This window comes from Staurois parvus, unplaced genomic scaffold (assembly GCF_062004578.1).
Source record: "Staurois parvus isolate SC_StPar_1 unplaced genomic scaffold, SC_StPar_1.0 ptg000709l, whole genome shotgun sequence".
Taxonomy (NCBI): domain Eukaryota; kingdom Metazoa; phylum Chordata; class Amphibia; order Anura; family Ranidae; genus Staurois; species Staurois parvus.
In genome coordinates, this window is record NW_028318505.1 from 37,501 (window position 1) to 52,662 (window position 15,162).

General features: G+C 47.7%; 1 protein-coding gene across 3 annotated transcripts in view; it reads left to right on the forward strand.

Moving 5' to 3' along the window:
- The first annotated feature begins 1,180 nt into the window (after window positions 1–1,180).
- ATG4C (autophagy related 4C cysteine peptidase) overlaps window positions 1,181–15,162 on the forward strand; it is a 53,543-nt gene continuing 39,561 nt past the window's right edge. The window contains exons 1-2 of one of the 3 annotated variants that reach the window (XM_089653379.1): window positions 1,181–1,334; window positions 14,345–14,473. In XM_089653379.1, the coding sequence (XP_089509505.1) occupies window positions 14,398–14,473 (76 nt within the window). In that variant the 5' untranslated portion in view covers window positions 1,181–1,334; window positions 14,345–14,397. Of the gene's footprint in view, window positions 1,335–3,449; window positions 3,559–14,344; window positions 14,474–15,162 lie in introns of those variants that run through there. The other 2 variants (XM_089653378.1, XM_089653377.1) reach the window with 2 other exon arrangements.

Below are 15,162 nucleotides of genomic sequence, written 5' to 3' on the forward strand. Positions count from 1 at the left end.
AAAACGCATAATATAATAAAACTCTGCCCCCAATTACATCACCAATATTGTCTCCAAATATCACCCAAACCGTCCTCTCCACTCCTCCCACGACCTCCTGCTCTCTAGTCTCCTCCTCCCATGCGCGTCTCCAGGACTTCTCCAGAGCCTCCCCCATCCTCTGGAACTCTCTACCCCAATTTATCAGACTATTGCCTACTCTGCTCACTTTTAGGTGATCTCTGAAAACATATAAGGTAATGGAGTTTTCTATTCCTCCTACCAGTCCATCCCCCACAGTTATTACCTTTTGTACCACTAGCCCCTCCCTCTTCGATTGTAAGCTCCCAGGATCAGGGCCCTCCTAACCCTCTTGTATTGAACTGTATTGTTGCTGTATTGTCTCCCATTATATTGTAAAGCGCTGAGCAAACTGTTGGCGCTATATAAATCCTGTATAATAATAATAGTAATAATAAACATAAAAAAAGGCACGCATTGACACGGCGCTAGGTGTGACCACAGGCGGACTGACCATTTGGAAACTCGGGCACTGCCCAAGGGCCTGGGGTCAGTAGGGGGCCCCATGAGATGCCCCTGGTACCTTTTTCCTAGGCTTTTTTGAGTTTGGGCAAGGACACAGGGGCCCCATGATCCCCTATTGCCCGGGGGCCCCATGAGTTGTCAGTCCGCCCCTGGGTGTGACCCCACCTGAGCAGAGCACACTCATCCTGCAGAGAAGTTCAGCTCCAGGTAATGCACGCGGGTGCGGCGCGCTGCTGGTGGTGGTACAGGGTGAGAAGGCCATGCAACACCACCCAGCTGCCCATCAAACGCCCTCTAAAAAATGATCCACTGCAGATCGTTCTTCAGGGGGTGACGCAAGGATGAATGCGCCCATAACCTTTCCTTACTCTGAAACTTTAATGAAATGTTGATATAAATTCTGTATAATAATAATGATATAAATTCTCATTGAATAATAATCATCAGTCAAAATTATTGATCATCTATTGCAGTCCTTATCGGTGACGTGTTCGGGGAAGTGCGATGTGGAGTATTTCTTTATATACAGAGAGGGGGAGGAGCCTGTCATCTCAGGGAGAGGCTGCGCTGCTCTATGGCCGATAGGTGGCAGCACACGCCGCGCAGCGCCCCCAGCGACCTATAAAGGAAGAGCATGCGGCGGCGGCTCCCCCTCCTCCAGGAAGTGCAGCCGGGGGGGACGGAGGGACGGAGAGTGATAACTTCCGGCCGGGGTAACGGACAGCCGGGGGGGACGGAGAGTGACAACATCCGGTTGGGGTGACGGACAGCCGGGGCTCCGGGCTGGATCATACCGGGGAGCCTGCATGGTAATGGGGACATAGGGGTCCGTATTACAGGGCAGTGTCGGGGAATAGAGCGCCCCCTGTGTGCTGTGCGGAGGACACACCGATACATTGTATCCTCTCCGAGCCATAGGATGAGGGAGAACAGCGCCCCCAGCTGGCTCTGCAGAGACACAGCGATACATTGTACCAATATTGTCTCCCTATAGCTGTATTATGCTAGAGACCAGCTCCCCCAACCCACCCCCCCGCAGGGGAACAGCTCCCCCAACCCATCCCCCCGCAGGGGAACAGCTCCCCCAACCCATCCCCCCGCAGGGTAACAGCACCCCCAACCCATCCCCCCGCAGGGGAACAGCTCCTCCAACCCCCATACCCCCCCCTGCTGGAGACCAGCTCCCCCAACCCAACCCCCTGCAGGGGAACAGCACCCCCAACCCATCCCCCCGCAGGGGAACAGCTCCTCCAACCCCCATACCCCCCCCCCTGCTGGAGACCAGCTCCCCCAACCCACCCCCCCGCAGGGTAACAGCACCCCAACCCATCCCCCTGCAGGGGAACAGCACCCCCAATCCATCCCCCTGCAGGGGAACAGCACCCCCAACCCACCCCCCGCAGGGTAACAGCACCCCCAAACCATCCCCCTGCAGGGGAACAGCTCCTCCAACCCCCATACCCCCCCCTGCTGGAGACCAGCTCCCCCAACCCATCCCCCTGCAGGGGAACAGCTCCCCCAACCCATCCCCCTGCAGGGGAACAGCTCCCCCAACCCATCCCCCTGCAGGGGAACAGCTCCCCCAACCCATCCCCCTGCAGGGGAACAGCTCCCCCAACCCCCATACCCCCCCTGCTGGAGACCAGCTCCCCCAACCCATCCCCCTGCAGGGGAACAACACCCCCAACCCATCCCCCCGCAGGGGAACAGCTCCTCCAACCCCCATACCCCCCCCTGCTGGAGACCAGCTCCCCCAACCCATCCCCCTGCAGGGGAACAGCTCCTCCAACCCATCCCCCCGCAGGGGAACAGCTCCTCCAACCCCCATACCCCCCCCTGTGGAGACCAGCTCCCCCAACCCATCCCCCTGCAGGGGAACAACACCCCCAACCCATCCCCCCGCAGGGGAACAGCTCCTCCAACCCCCATACCCCCGCTGCTGGAGACCAGCTCCCCCAACCCATCCCCCCGCAGGGGAACAGCTCCCCCAACCCATCCCCCCCGCAGGGGAACAGCACCCTGAACACCTCCCTGCTGGCGAACAGCACCCCAACTTCCCCCCACTGGAGAACAGTGCCCCAGAGAACAGACCCCCAACCTCCTTGCTGAGGAACAGCACCCCCAACTTCCCCCCACTGGAGAACATTGCCCCAGAGAACAGCACCCCCTGCTGGAGAACAGCACCCCCAACCTCCCTGCTGAGGAACAGCACCCCCAACCTCCCTGCTGGAGAACAGTGCCCCAGAGAATAGACCCCCCCCCCCCCCTGCTGGAGAACAGCACTCCCAACCCCCTGCTGGAGAACAGCACCCCCAACCCCCCCCCCCGCCCCGCCCCGCTGGAGAGCAGCACCCCCCCTGCTGGAGAACAGTGCACTGGAGAACCGTGCCCCCCCCATTGGAGAACAGACCCCCCCCATCCCCCTGATGAACAGCACCCCTAACCTCCCCCCACTGGAGACCAGTGCGCCCTATTGTCGGACACACTTCTACATTGTATCATTATTGAACCCTTGTCCTCACCCTATGGAGGACAACAGCATCCCCTGCTGGCTCTGGGGGGGGGGGGGGGGGGGGGGACACACATTGACATAATGTATCAATACTGGATTATTACTGGAGGCTCTGGACTGCTGGCTGAGCTGTGATTGGTTCACCTTTGTCCTACTTTGATAATAAAGTAAGATTCTAGTGTTTATCAGCTAATCTGCATGTGAAGGGAATGCCTCCTCCAGCCTGGAGCGCACTGATCCCCCCCCCCTACCAAACAGAATACATTCATTGTCCGCTCACAGCGCCCCCTGCTGGCTGTAAGGCCATACAATGTATCATTATTGGCACCTTCAGACCTGTACAGCTAGCTGTTGCAGAAGAGCTCCCCCTGCTGGTATGTGGAATACTCACAGCTACCAGTATTCTGCAGCTCTGCACTGCATTTCCCAGCAACCCTCTTCCTCCAGGAGCATGCTGGGTATGCAGTGTGGGAGATCCTCTGCTGGGAAGGATCAGCAGCCCAGTGAGGAAGTTGCAGGCGGTGAGTCATGTGTTACTTTTCCATTCTCTGATGTTCATTGTATAGGCACTGATCTCCCATTACAAAGATCTGGTGCGGTGGGAAGCGACTCCTCAGTCTTGGGTTGGGTTTCAGGATGGGATTAGTATTGGGAGAAGTCAGCTGAGCGTGCGTATCATTTCTCTGAGAGCTGTATAATGGTGGGTGTTTATACAGGCGTACCTCGGTTTATGAATTTAATGCGTTCTCCAGGACGTTTCGTATTGCAAAAAATGTGTAAACTGAGATGCGGTTTCCCATTGGAATGCATTGAAAAGCAATTAATCCGTTCCGGAGGTCAGGAAAAAGTAAAAAAAAAAAACAAATTATCTGTTCAAAACTCTTTATAAAGTGCAATTTAAAGGAATAAATACTGTACAGGGACATGATTTAAAAAAAATTCATAAATACGTTGGAAAACGATTATTCCGTTCCGGAGGTCAGAAAAAAGTGAAAAAAAAATGTCTTATCTGTTCAAAACTCTTTATAAAGTGCACTTTAAAGGCATAAATACTGTAGAGGGACATGATTACAAATTAATTCGTAAATGCACTGAAAACCAATTAATCCATTCTGGGGGTCAGAAAAAAAGTTTTTATAAAGAGCTTTGAACAGAGAAGACTTTTTTTTAACTTTTTTTTTTTTACCTCCGGAATAAATTAATTGGTTTTCAATGCATTCACAATTTTTTTTAAAACCATGTCCCTGTACAGTACTATGCCTTTAATGTGCATTTTATAAAGAGTTTTGAACAAATACATTTTTTTTTTTTTACTTTTTTTCTGACCACCAGAATGGATTAATTGGTTTTCAATGCATTTACAAATTTATTTTTAATCATGTCCCTGTACAGTATTTATGCCTTTTAAAGTGCACTTAAAAAAAAAAAAAGTATTTGTTCAAAACTCTTTATAAAGTGCACTTTAAAAGGCATAAATACTGTACAGGGACATGATTACAAATTAATTTGTAAATGCATTGAAAACCAATTAATCCATTCTGGGGGTCAGAAAAAAAGTAAAAAAAAAATGTATTTGTTCAAAACTCTTTATAAAGTGCACGTTAAAGGCATAGTACTGTACAGGGACATGGTTTTAAAAAAAATTGTAAATGCATTGAAAACCAATTAATTCATTACGGAGGTCAGAAAAAAGTTTAAAAAAAAAGTCTTCTGTTCAAAACTCTTTATAAAAACTTTTTTTCTGACCTCCGGAATGGATTAATTGGTTTTCAATGCCTTTACCATTTTTTTTTTTAAATCATGTCCCTGTACAGTACTATGCCTTTAAAGTGCACTTTATAAAGAGTTTTGAACAGATGAAAAAAAAAAATTATTTTAAGTGCACTTTAAAGGCATAAATACTGTGCAGGGGCATGATTAAAAATGAATTCGTAAATGCATTGAAAACCAATTAATCTGTTCGGGAGGTCAGAAAAAAAAAAAAAAAATGCCTCTGTTCAAAACAGACGTGCGTAAACTGAGGTACACCTGTATGTCCAATACAGTAGGCTAGGACCATCTTTTGCACACAAAAATAAATGTAGTTATTTGCAGAAATAGTGATTTTTTTTTTTTTTTTTTTTTTTTTTTTTTTTTTTTTTGCAAATGCGCCTGCAAACTTGCGGTTGCCCCCACATCTCTTTACAACCAAACACATAATAACACACAGGTTCTGTCAATTTTTAAACTGACTTGCCAAGTGGTGTTTGCAGAGCCACCCATGGCTTGAAGTTTGGCTGATTTAGCAGGGATTGGGAGAAATTCTAGATATCTATGGCCAGCATTAGTAGTTTTATACTATAGAGCAGTGGTTCTCAACCTGTGGGTCGCGACCCCTTTGGGGGTCGAACGACCCTTTCACAGAGGTCCCCTAAGACCATCAGAAAACACATATTTCCGATGTGTAAAGAGCAGCTACTGTGTATAAAGCAGCTGCTGTGTTGAAAGCAGCTACTCTGTTAAAAGCAGCTACTGTGTTGAAAGCAGCAGTATTGGAGGTAAAAGGACACTCATGAATTATGATTACTGGGTAAATAATTTTATGGTTGGGGGGTCACCACAACATGAGGAACTGTATTAAAGGGTCACGGCATTAGGAAGGTTGAGAACCACTGCTATAGAGGCTTGTCCAAGACCAGCTAAAGGGAATAAAGCAAAAACAAAAAAAAGCAAAAAAAAACCCCACCACACTGGAAAATAACAAAATAGAACATTAAAAAAAATAAATAAACACTGGAAGATAATAAAAAATTGAGCATAATAAAAAAGCACTGGAAGATAATGTAAAAAAATGGAGCGTAGTAAAAAAAACACTGGAAAATAACAAAAATAGAACATTAATTAAATAAAAACATTGGAAAATCATAAATCATGGAACATAATAAAAAAAAAAAAGCACTGGAAGATAATAGAAAAAAAAAGGGAAAATAATAACAAAGAAAAACCCTGGAAAATAACAAATGGAAGATTGACCGTAGGTTCACGCCTAAGCGTTTTCCGCAGCATTTTGGAGAAACGCAGTACGGTCCATTTAATATGATTTCCTATGGGACACGTTTCCATCGCTGCGTTTTCACCCGCTGCATTTTTGGAAAGGATCGGGGACTTTTTTTTAAATGCAAAACATTGCGTTTTTGGTTCTATAGACTTCAATGGAAACGCTGCAGAAAAGCGTGTAGTGCATTTTTGAAGCGTTTTGCATTTTAATCTGCCTAGCGACAAGAAAATTAAAAAATGTAAAAACCGCATGTAGCATGTACAAAACAGCAACGCAAAATGCAACGCAGAAACGGATGAAACGCAAGCTTCGTAGGTGTGGCCTTAATGCAGGTATGGCAGTAAGTTTAATTACCACCTTAATCAGCCCCAGAACCTGTGTCATTAATGTGTTCGGGTTCAGGCTAGGTTCACATCTGTGCGGGTGGTGCGGCTGTGGATCCGCATGAAAATCCGTGCACCGCACCACCCGCACAGTGGAACACGTACCCGAAGGTAGGTGCCATTACTTCTAATGGCACGCCGCCCGCACTGGAAAACACAACCGTACTGGGAACCCCGGCTGCGTTTTCAGAAGAAGTGCGGGGACTTCTTCCCTGCGTGTCACGGGCACGGGAGTCCATTCAAATGAATGGGCTCTGGTGGCCGCGCAAAATGCGGCCCACACGGCCGCATATATGAGAACCGGGGGTTAAAGGGATGGGTTGGCAACCCTACTACAAAGCATCAAAATCGCTATCAGTCGATGGCAGGTAGTGTGCTTCCATTGCCGGACACAGTCCCATCACCTAGATCAGACGGTTTGCTTTATGTCCTATGAAGTTTACGACAACCTGCTGCAAAAAAGTCGTACAGGTGAGATTTTTGTGCGGCATGATGTGAGGCATCGCACCGTATCGCAGCATGCCGCAGTGCAGAGAGTTGCATTTGTTTCTTTATCACAGGTACTTGTTTAGTGCTGTCAATTTTTACGCAGCGCTTTATGTGCGGTATTGTACATTCACGTCCGTCCGTCGTCATCAAGGAGCGGAAATGACCCCCTTTTGTTAATAAAATGGGGGGGGGGGGGAAGTGCACCCTGCCTTACATACAAGCAGGTGCATCTTAGAAGGGGACGCTGGTGGGGAGGCCTTCTTTAAATGGGCCGAGGAGAAGAGAAACAGACCCTCAAAAAGCATGGAAATGGGTCAGGTATCCTGGGCAGGGCTGAATTGTGTTGGTGCGTATACAATATGAATCTGGGGTGGGGGGGTGAATATACAATATGAATCGGGGGTGGGGGGGTGAATATACAATATGAATCGGGGGTGGGGGGGTGAATATACAATATGAATCGGGGGTGGGTGCGTATACAATATGAATCGGGGGTGGGGGGGTGCGTATACAATATGAATCGGGGGTGGGGGGGTGAATATACAATATGAATCGGGGGTGGGTGTGTATACAATATGAATCGGGGGTGGGGGGGTGAATATACAATATGAATCGGGGGTGGGTGTGTATACAATATGAATCGGGGGTGGGGGGGTGCGTATACAATATGAATCGGGGGTGGGGAGGGTGCGTATACAGTATAAATCGGGGGTGGGGGGTGCGTATACAATATGAATTGGGTGTGGGTGCGTATACAATATGAATCGGGGGTGGCGGGGTGCATATACAATATGAATCGGGGGTGGGTGCGTATACAATATGAATCGGGGGTGGGCGCGTATACAATATGAATCGGGGGTGGGGAGGGTGCGTATACAATATGAATCGGGGGTGGGTCCGTATACAATATGAATCGGGGGTGGGGAGGGTGCGTATACAATATGAATCGGGGGTGGGTGCATATACAATATGAATCGGGGGTGGGGAGGGTGCGTATACAATATGAATCGGGGGTGGGTGCGTATACAATATGAATCGGGGGTGGGGTGGGGAGGGTGCGTATACAATATGAATCGGGGGTGGGTGCGTATACAATATGAATCGGGGGTGGGTGCGTATACAATATGAATCGGGGGTGGGGAGGGTGCGTATACAATATGAATCGGGGGTGGGGAGGGTGCGTATACAATATGAATCGGGGGTGGGTGCGTATACAATATGAATCGGGGGTGGGGAGGGTGCGTATACAATATGAATCGGGGGTGGGTGCGTATACAATATGAATCGGGGGTGGGGTGGGGAGGGTGCGTATACAATATGAATCGGGGGTGGGTGCGTATACAATATGAATCGGGGGTGGGGAGGGTGCGTATACAATATGAATCGGGGGTGGGGAGGGTGCGTATACAATATGAATCGGGGGTGGGGTGGGGAGGATGAATAAGAAAAGCTCTGTTATGAGCCAGCAGTTTCCCAACCTCTGTTTATTGCCGTGTATCTGATCATCTGCTGTGTAAACACAAACTGCGTTCCATGTTGGGGTAGATGCTTGTCCACGGGATAGCCCATCGCTTTGATTGTTAGGTGTTTGTTATGTTTTATTTTTAATTTTCTAGTGCTTTCTTGTAATGCTCCATTTTTTAATTCTTATATTTCCCGGTTTTGTTTTGTTTTTTTAATTATCTTCCAGTGCTTTTTTTTATTGTGCTCAATGTTTTATTATCTTAAGTGTTTTTTTTTTTTTTTTTTTATGATCCATTTGTTTTATTATCTACCAGTGGGTTTTTTTTTTTTTTATCTCTGATTGTGCCCTGTCAGCTGCAGTCGCTGTGAGTGTGATCAGGTAGCCACGAATACTGCAGCAGCTGAATACAATAGCTAGTAATGGAGACTCCTCCTATACCATGTGGATTCGATAATCAATTGGTTTTCTCTCATTCAGCCCATATTGGCGTTCCCTATAACACTACCACCTCCCCCTCACTCCCCCTCTCTGTTGGGGTCCCTCAAGGCTCTGTCCTCGGGCCCCTTCTCTTCTCCATCTACACCTCCTCCCTTGGCCAACTCATACACTCTCACGGCTTCAACTACCACCTCTATGCCGACGACACACAAATCTATCTCTCAACCCCCCACCTCACCCCTTCAGTCTCTGCCTGAATCACTAGCCTTCTGAAGGACATATCAGACTGGATGTCACTCCACTTCCTTAAACTGAACCTCTCCAAAACCGAGCTCCTGATTTTCCCCCCAGCCCGCGCCCCCCCCCCGACTTCTCCATCACGTCCAACCATGCAACCATCAAGCCCACCCTGCAAGCCAGAGTACTTGGTGTCATCCTAGACTCCAATCTGTCCTTCCAGCCCCAGGTCCAATCGCTAACAAACTCGTGCAGACTCCACCTCCGCAACATGCAGACTCCACCTCCGCAACATCGCCAAAATCCGCACGTTCCTAACCCCAGAAACCACTAAGCAGCTCATCCACTCCCTCATCATATCACGACTCGACTACTGCAACTCCCTCCTCACTGGCCTGCCTCGCCGCTGGCTATCCCCGCTTCAGTCCATCCTGAATACGGCTGCCAGACTCATTCACCTTTCCAACCGCTCTGTCTCCGCCACCCCCCTCTGCCAATCCCTCCACTGGCTTCCGATTGCACAACGGATCAAATTCAAAATCCTAACACTGACGTACAAAGCCGTCCACAATACTGCCCCGAACTACATCACTGACCTAATATCCAAGTACCTCCCAACACGCACACTCCGCTCCTCACAAGACCTCCTTCTCTCTAGTTCCCTGGTCTCCTCCTCCCACGCCCGCCTCCAGGACTTCTCCAGGACTATCACCCACTCTCCTCTCCTTTAGGCGCACCCTAAAAACCTACCTCTTCAGGGAAGCCTACCCCACACTCTGCTAACTTGCCGACCTCCTCCACTCTTCCTACCACTCCATCCCCCACAGCTTTTCCTCCTGTACCACTATTCCCTCCCTCCTAGATTGTAAGCTCGAAAGAGCAGGGCCCTCGAACCCCTCGTGTATTGTATTGCATTGTTATTGCATTGTCTCATGTATTGTCCCCCATTGTAATGTACAGCGCTGAGTGAACTGTTGGCGCTTTATAAATACTGTATAATAATAATATTGCAGAATGACCATAATCGCACCCTGTATGTGCTCTGGATGGGGAGGTTTTGGGCCTTCATGGTAAGGGATGGATATCCTGCCCTCCTCGCTGCTGCTTTCCTGGCAATTCCTGCTCCCCCAAACTTTGTTGCCCCTGTACCTTATCCATTCCCCCTGGAGCCAATTGCCCATCCATCTTCTGCCATGGCCACCCAAAGCTACCACTACAAGCAACATACAGAGGTGAAGGTTATGTATCTGGCAATACAAGCTCCTGCAGGTCATTCTTGGCCCATGAATCAGGATCCATTGAAACCTCCTGCATACGAATGTCACTACTGTAACCCCTTTGCAGTATGCAACACTGGAGAAAAATATGGGATGCTTGCGATATGTAGGCTGATTGATCAGGTTTATCCACATTTTCTATTGTAAGCTCTCCTGTTCAAGGCCCTCCTAACCCTTCTGTACTATCTTCTGTATTGTAAAGCTATTCTTAAACTGTAGGCCCTACATAATATCTGGAAATTTATATTTTCCCGTACCTGGGAATGAACACTCCAGTTTATGGTTGTGAGAAGACTGGCAGACACTGGGGTAGAAGGGCCGTGTTGGCAACCAATGCATCCTTGTGGACTAAAGAGGGAGCCAGAAGAACGTAGAGAGAAGGAAACAAGCCTCCAACTCAGAGTAAGATCAACATGGAGCTTTTCATGGGCACTTTGAGTCCCACCAAGCCAACTGATGATGTATCACTTGATATTCATCCTGCAATCCAAAGACCATCTTGACCTCCATAGTGGTAGAGAGAGCAGGCTGGGGGTTTGGGAAAGCAACTAAGTGAAGGTCGCTAACCTCCCATCTAGTTTACCGGTCAGCAGGCAGGTGGGAATCTTAGGCGGCCACCCCGATTTTATTTATTGGTAGTGGTAGAGCTTTTCATGGGCATTTTGAGTCCCATCAAGCCAACTAATGATGTATCACTTGATATTCATCCTGCAATCCAAAGACCATCTTGACCTCCATAGTGGTAGAGCAGGCTGGGGGTTTGGGAAAGCAACTAAGTGAAGGTCACTAACCTCCCATCTAGTTTACTGGTCAGCAGGCAGGTGGGAATCTTAGGCAGCCACCCTGATTTTATGTATTGGTAGAGCTTTTCATGGGCATTTTGAGTCCCATCAAGCCAACTGATGTATCACTTGATATTCATCCTGTGATCCAAAGAAAACCTTGACCTCCATAGTGGTAGAGAGAGTAGGCTGGGGGTTTGGGAAAGCAACTAAGTGAAGGTCACTAACCTCCAATCTAGTTTACTGGTCAACAGGCAGGTGGGAATCTTAGGCGGCCACCACGATTTTATGTATTGGTAGTGGTAGAGCTTTTCATGGGCATTTTGAACAAGCCTCCAACTCAGAGTAAGATCAACATGGAGCTTTAATCGGCATTTTTAGTCCCATCAAGCCAACTGATGATGTATCACTTGATATTCATCCTGTGATCCAAAGACCATCTTGGTCTCCATAGTGGTAGAGAGAGCAGGCTGGGGGTATGGGAAAGCAACTAAGTGAAGGTCGCTAACCTCCCATCTAGTTTACTGGTCAGCAGGCAGGTGGGAATCTTAGGCGGCCACCCCGATTTTATGTATTGGTAGTGGTGTAGGCGACACTACCTATACAGCCCACTTCTAATAGCATTTTGAGGACAAATAGTCCTCTCTGCACACAAGATAACCCCCTCTGTTCCCAAAGTAACCAACACCCCAGTTGGGAGCACCCACCACACTCCCTTTGCTCCAGTCAATCAATGTCGGGACAAGGTCTTTTAGCACACAAGGCAAAAAGCTCAAAGTGCACCCCTCCCCCCATGAACTGTGAACTACACCAGCAATAAAATTTGCAGTTCTTGCTTTTTTTGCTCCCATTCCAAGGCAGCTGCCTCTTCTGCCTACCCCTTGTGACCAAGCCCTGCATCACCCATACCAGCCCCTTCAGACCTATGGTAGTGACTGCCAATCATATCTGTATCCCTTCCTTCATCTGGGCTTGTGAATCTGCAGAGGATTCTTGTTTAGTTTTGCTTCATTTTTTAGCCTCCAATCCCCTACATTGTGTATTCAAAGTCGGGATGATCAGCACATGTTGTGTTTGTACAGCAGATGATCATGTTCCAGGGATGGTGTAAGATCACGCTCTTTCATTTCCTCAATGGACAAAGTGACTCTGTGACTTTCTGCGTAATCTCATGTCTGACCCGGCTACATGATACTTGCTCGTTGACCTCTGACTCTGCTGCAAAAGTGATAATCACTTCCCCCAATTGCTCATAAAGAAAATAAAGTTGTATTTTTTTTCTTTTTAAAACATTGTAGCCAAAATAATAAACCATTGTAATGTTGCTAGCAACTACACAATAATTTTTCAGAAGTGGAAGGTAAAAGGGAACTGTAGCCTTTCAGAAATTATTGTGGTAATGAGAGACTGTCGAAGAATCCAGAATTTTTTAAAACTTTATTTTTAAATAGAAGGAAAGGGAAATCCATAAACCAGCACACTTCTGGGTCATAGATGAGTGCTGAAAAATAGAACTGGACATTGGAATATATTGTAAGAGATTTTTATCACAACAAGGCGTGTTTTTAGGAGCTAAATATTGATTTTGTGGTATAATTTAGGAATTCTGAATATTTTGTTGAAGTGAACCATACAGTGCATGGAGGGGAAGCGTGAGCACTCATTCGGCCTGTGGGTGTTTAGAAAGACAAGGATATGGAAAGATAGACTAAAAACCTAATGGAGTATATGGAAGATACGTTTAGGGGAGAAGATTGAGGGTTTGGAAACACAAGGGAGTGGGGAGAGGGGTTTGGGGTGATTGGAGACAAGGGGAAGTGGGATCTTAGATCAAGGGGGAGTGGGGGGTTTTGGAGAAAAGGGGACGTGTGTGGGATCGGGGGGATTGGAGACCATGGGGAAGTGGAGGGGAGCGGAGACCAAGTGGGGAGAAGGAGTGGAAGAAGTGATTGGAGACAAAGGAAAGCGTGTGTGTTGGGGGGGGGGGGGATTGGAGAGAAGGGGAGGTGGAGGGGATCGTAGGCCAAGTGGGGAGAAGGAATGGGGGAGGTAATTGGAGACAAGGGGAAGTGGGGTGAGGGGATTGGAGACAAGGGGAAGTGGGGAGAAGGAATATGGGAAGGGGGGGGGGGGGGGATTGGAGACATGGAGAAGTGTGTTGAGGGGGAAGGGGGGGGATTGAAGGCCAAGTGGTAGTAGGGAAAGATTGGGGGACTGGAGACTGTGAAGAGAAGGAATCAAAATATCAGAGACAGAGGGGAAGATGGTATTGGGGATGGGAGACCAAGGGAAAGTGAGGAGAGGGGATCGTAGAACAAGGGGAAGTGGGGAGAAGGGATTGAAGACAAGAGGAAGTGGGGAGAGGAAATGGGGGGTGATTGTAGACAAGGAGAAGTGGGGGGGGGGAATTGGAGACGAGGGGAAGTGGAAATGGGGGGGGGGGTTTGAAGACCAAGTGGTAGTGGGGAAAGGTCAGGGAGAAGATGGTATTGGAGAGGGGAGATTGGGGTCTCAGAGACTGAGAAGGAGTAGGGGGAAGGGGATTGAGGGGGCAGGATTGGAGACAAAAGGGATAGTGGCGAAGGTGGTCAGGGGATTAGAGATAGTAGGGAGAGCATATTGGGAGATCGGCAATAGAGGCAGTGGGGATCAGACGTTGGAGAGGGTTTCGGGTAATCGGAGACAGAGGGAGACTTGGGAAGAGGGTATCGGAAAATGGAGACAGTGGGGATTGGAATGGGGGGGGGAGGGAGGGGGCAATTAAACAAAGGAAAGTGGCTGGTGCATGGATCTAAGGTGGTGGGGAGAGAATATTTGGGGATCGGAGATGCTGGAGAGGGGCTATCTGGGGATCAGAGATGGTGGGGGGAGGATGGATGTAGATGGAGGGTAAAGGATATAGGGGGGTGGGTTTGAAATGGTGAGAGGTCACAAGTGGGAGATGGTTGTCGCCCTATTACAGGAACAAGGGTATGGGGGGGGGGGGGGATAGGAGATTGTGGGGAGATTGTATGGGGGCAGGGGAAATATTTACCATGTTGATGCTTTTGCGATTTTAGGAATTGGGTTTGGATATACTATACATCTTGGCACTATAAAATTAACCACCGCAGTCACATTAGTGAAGCAATAAATATCTTGTATGTTGTGCCCAAATCATGGAAAAAATTAAGTTTTTTGTTTCTGTTTTTTCTTTTAGGTATTTGCCTCTCCGTACTCAGCAGAGCATGGGTTTATTTTCAAGTGGCGAATATGGAAGCCAGTGCCTCAGATGATGTGGATAAACTGAAGTCTCGTTTTTTATCTGCGTGGCATAATGTGAAGTATAGTGAGTCGATTTTTTAAATCTACCGCAGGATATTCTATAAATGAGATTCCATTACACACTTTGCACAAAACAGAAGAATTGGAAAATTAATTTTTCCCACATATAGTATGTCAAAATCTGCTTTTTTTTTTGACTGGAAATGGATTTAAGTCTCCAATTGTTTTCTGAATGCAGAGGCCCTGTAGAATAAAATAGTGGCTGTTGTAATTTTATAGTCTAAATATAGCAAAAATCAAACCTTTAATATCATCCCTTCATAACTGATGGAGAACAAAATACTTTTTTTCTAGGGAATGAGTTAAAACAGAACGGCATGCCTTACTCCTTGGTCCAGCAGTCTGCTTTGGCTTTGAAGACCAGTCCACTGAAACCTCTTTTCTTGCTGGTCTCCGAGTGCTTTCCATGTTAATATCATTGCGTACAATGAAGGACCAATGGCCTCTAATGATACTGTATTGTGTTTGACAATGTAGGAGTGCTTGCCCACATTCTAGCATTGGAGAGTGCAGGAACAGACTGCCAGTTGTTGCAGGACTGTAGGGGAAGTAATCCACAAATAATGCCAATTTTAACGTTCTCTATCCTGGCCATTTTATAAAAATTCCTACCTATAGTCATGTCAATCAGAGGATTAACACCCATGCAGACTTCTGACACCAGGGATAAGAGTATGTACAGTAGAACAAGGT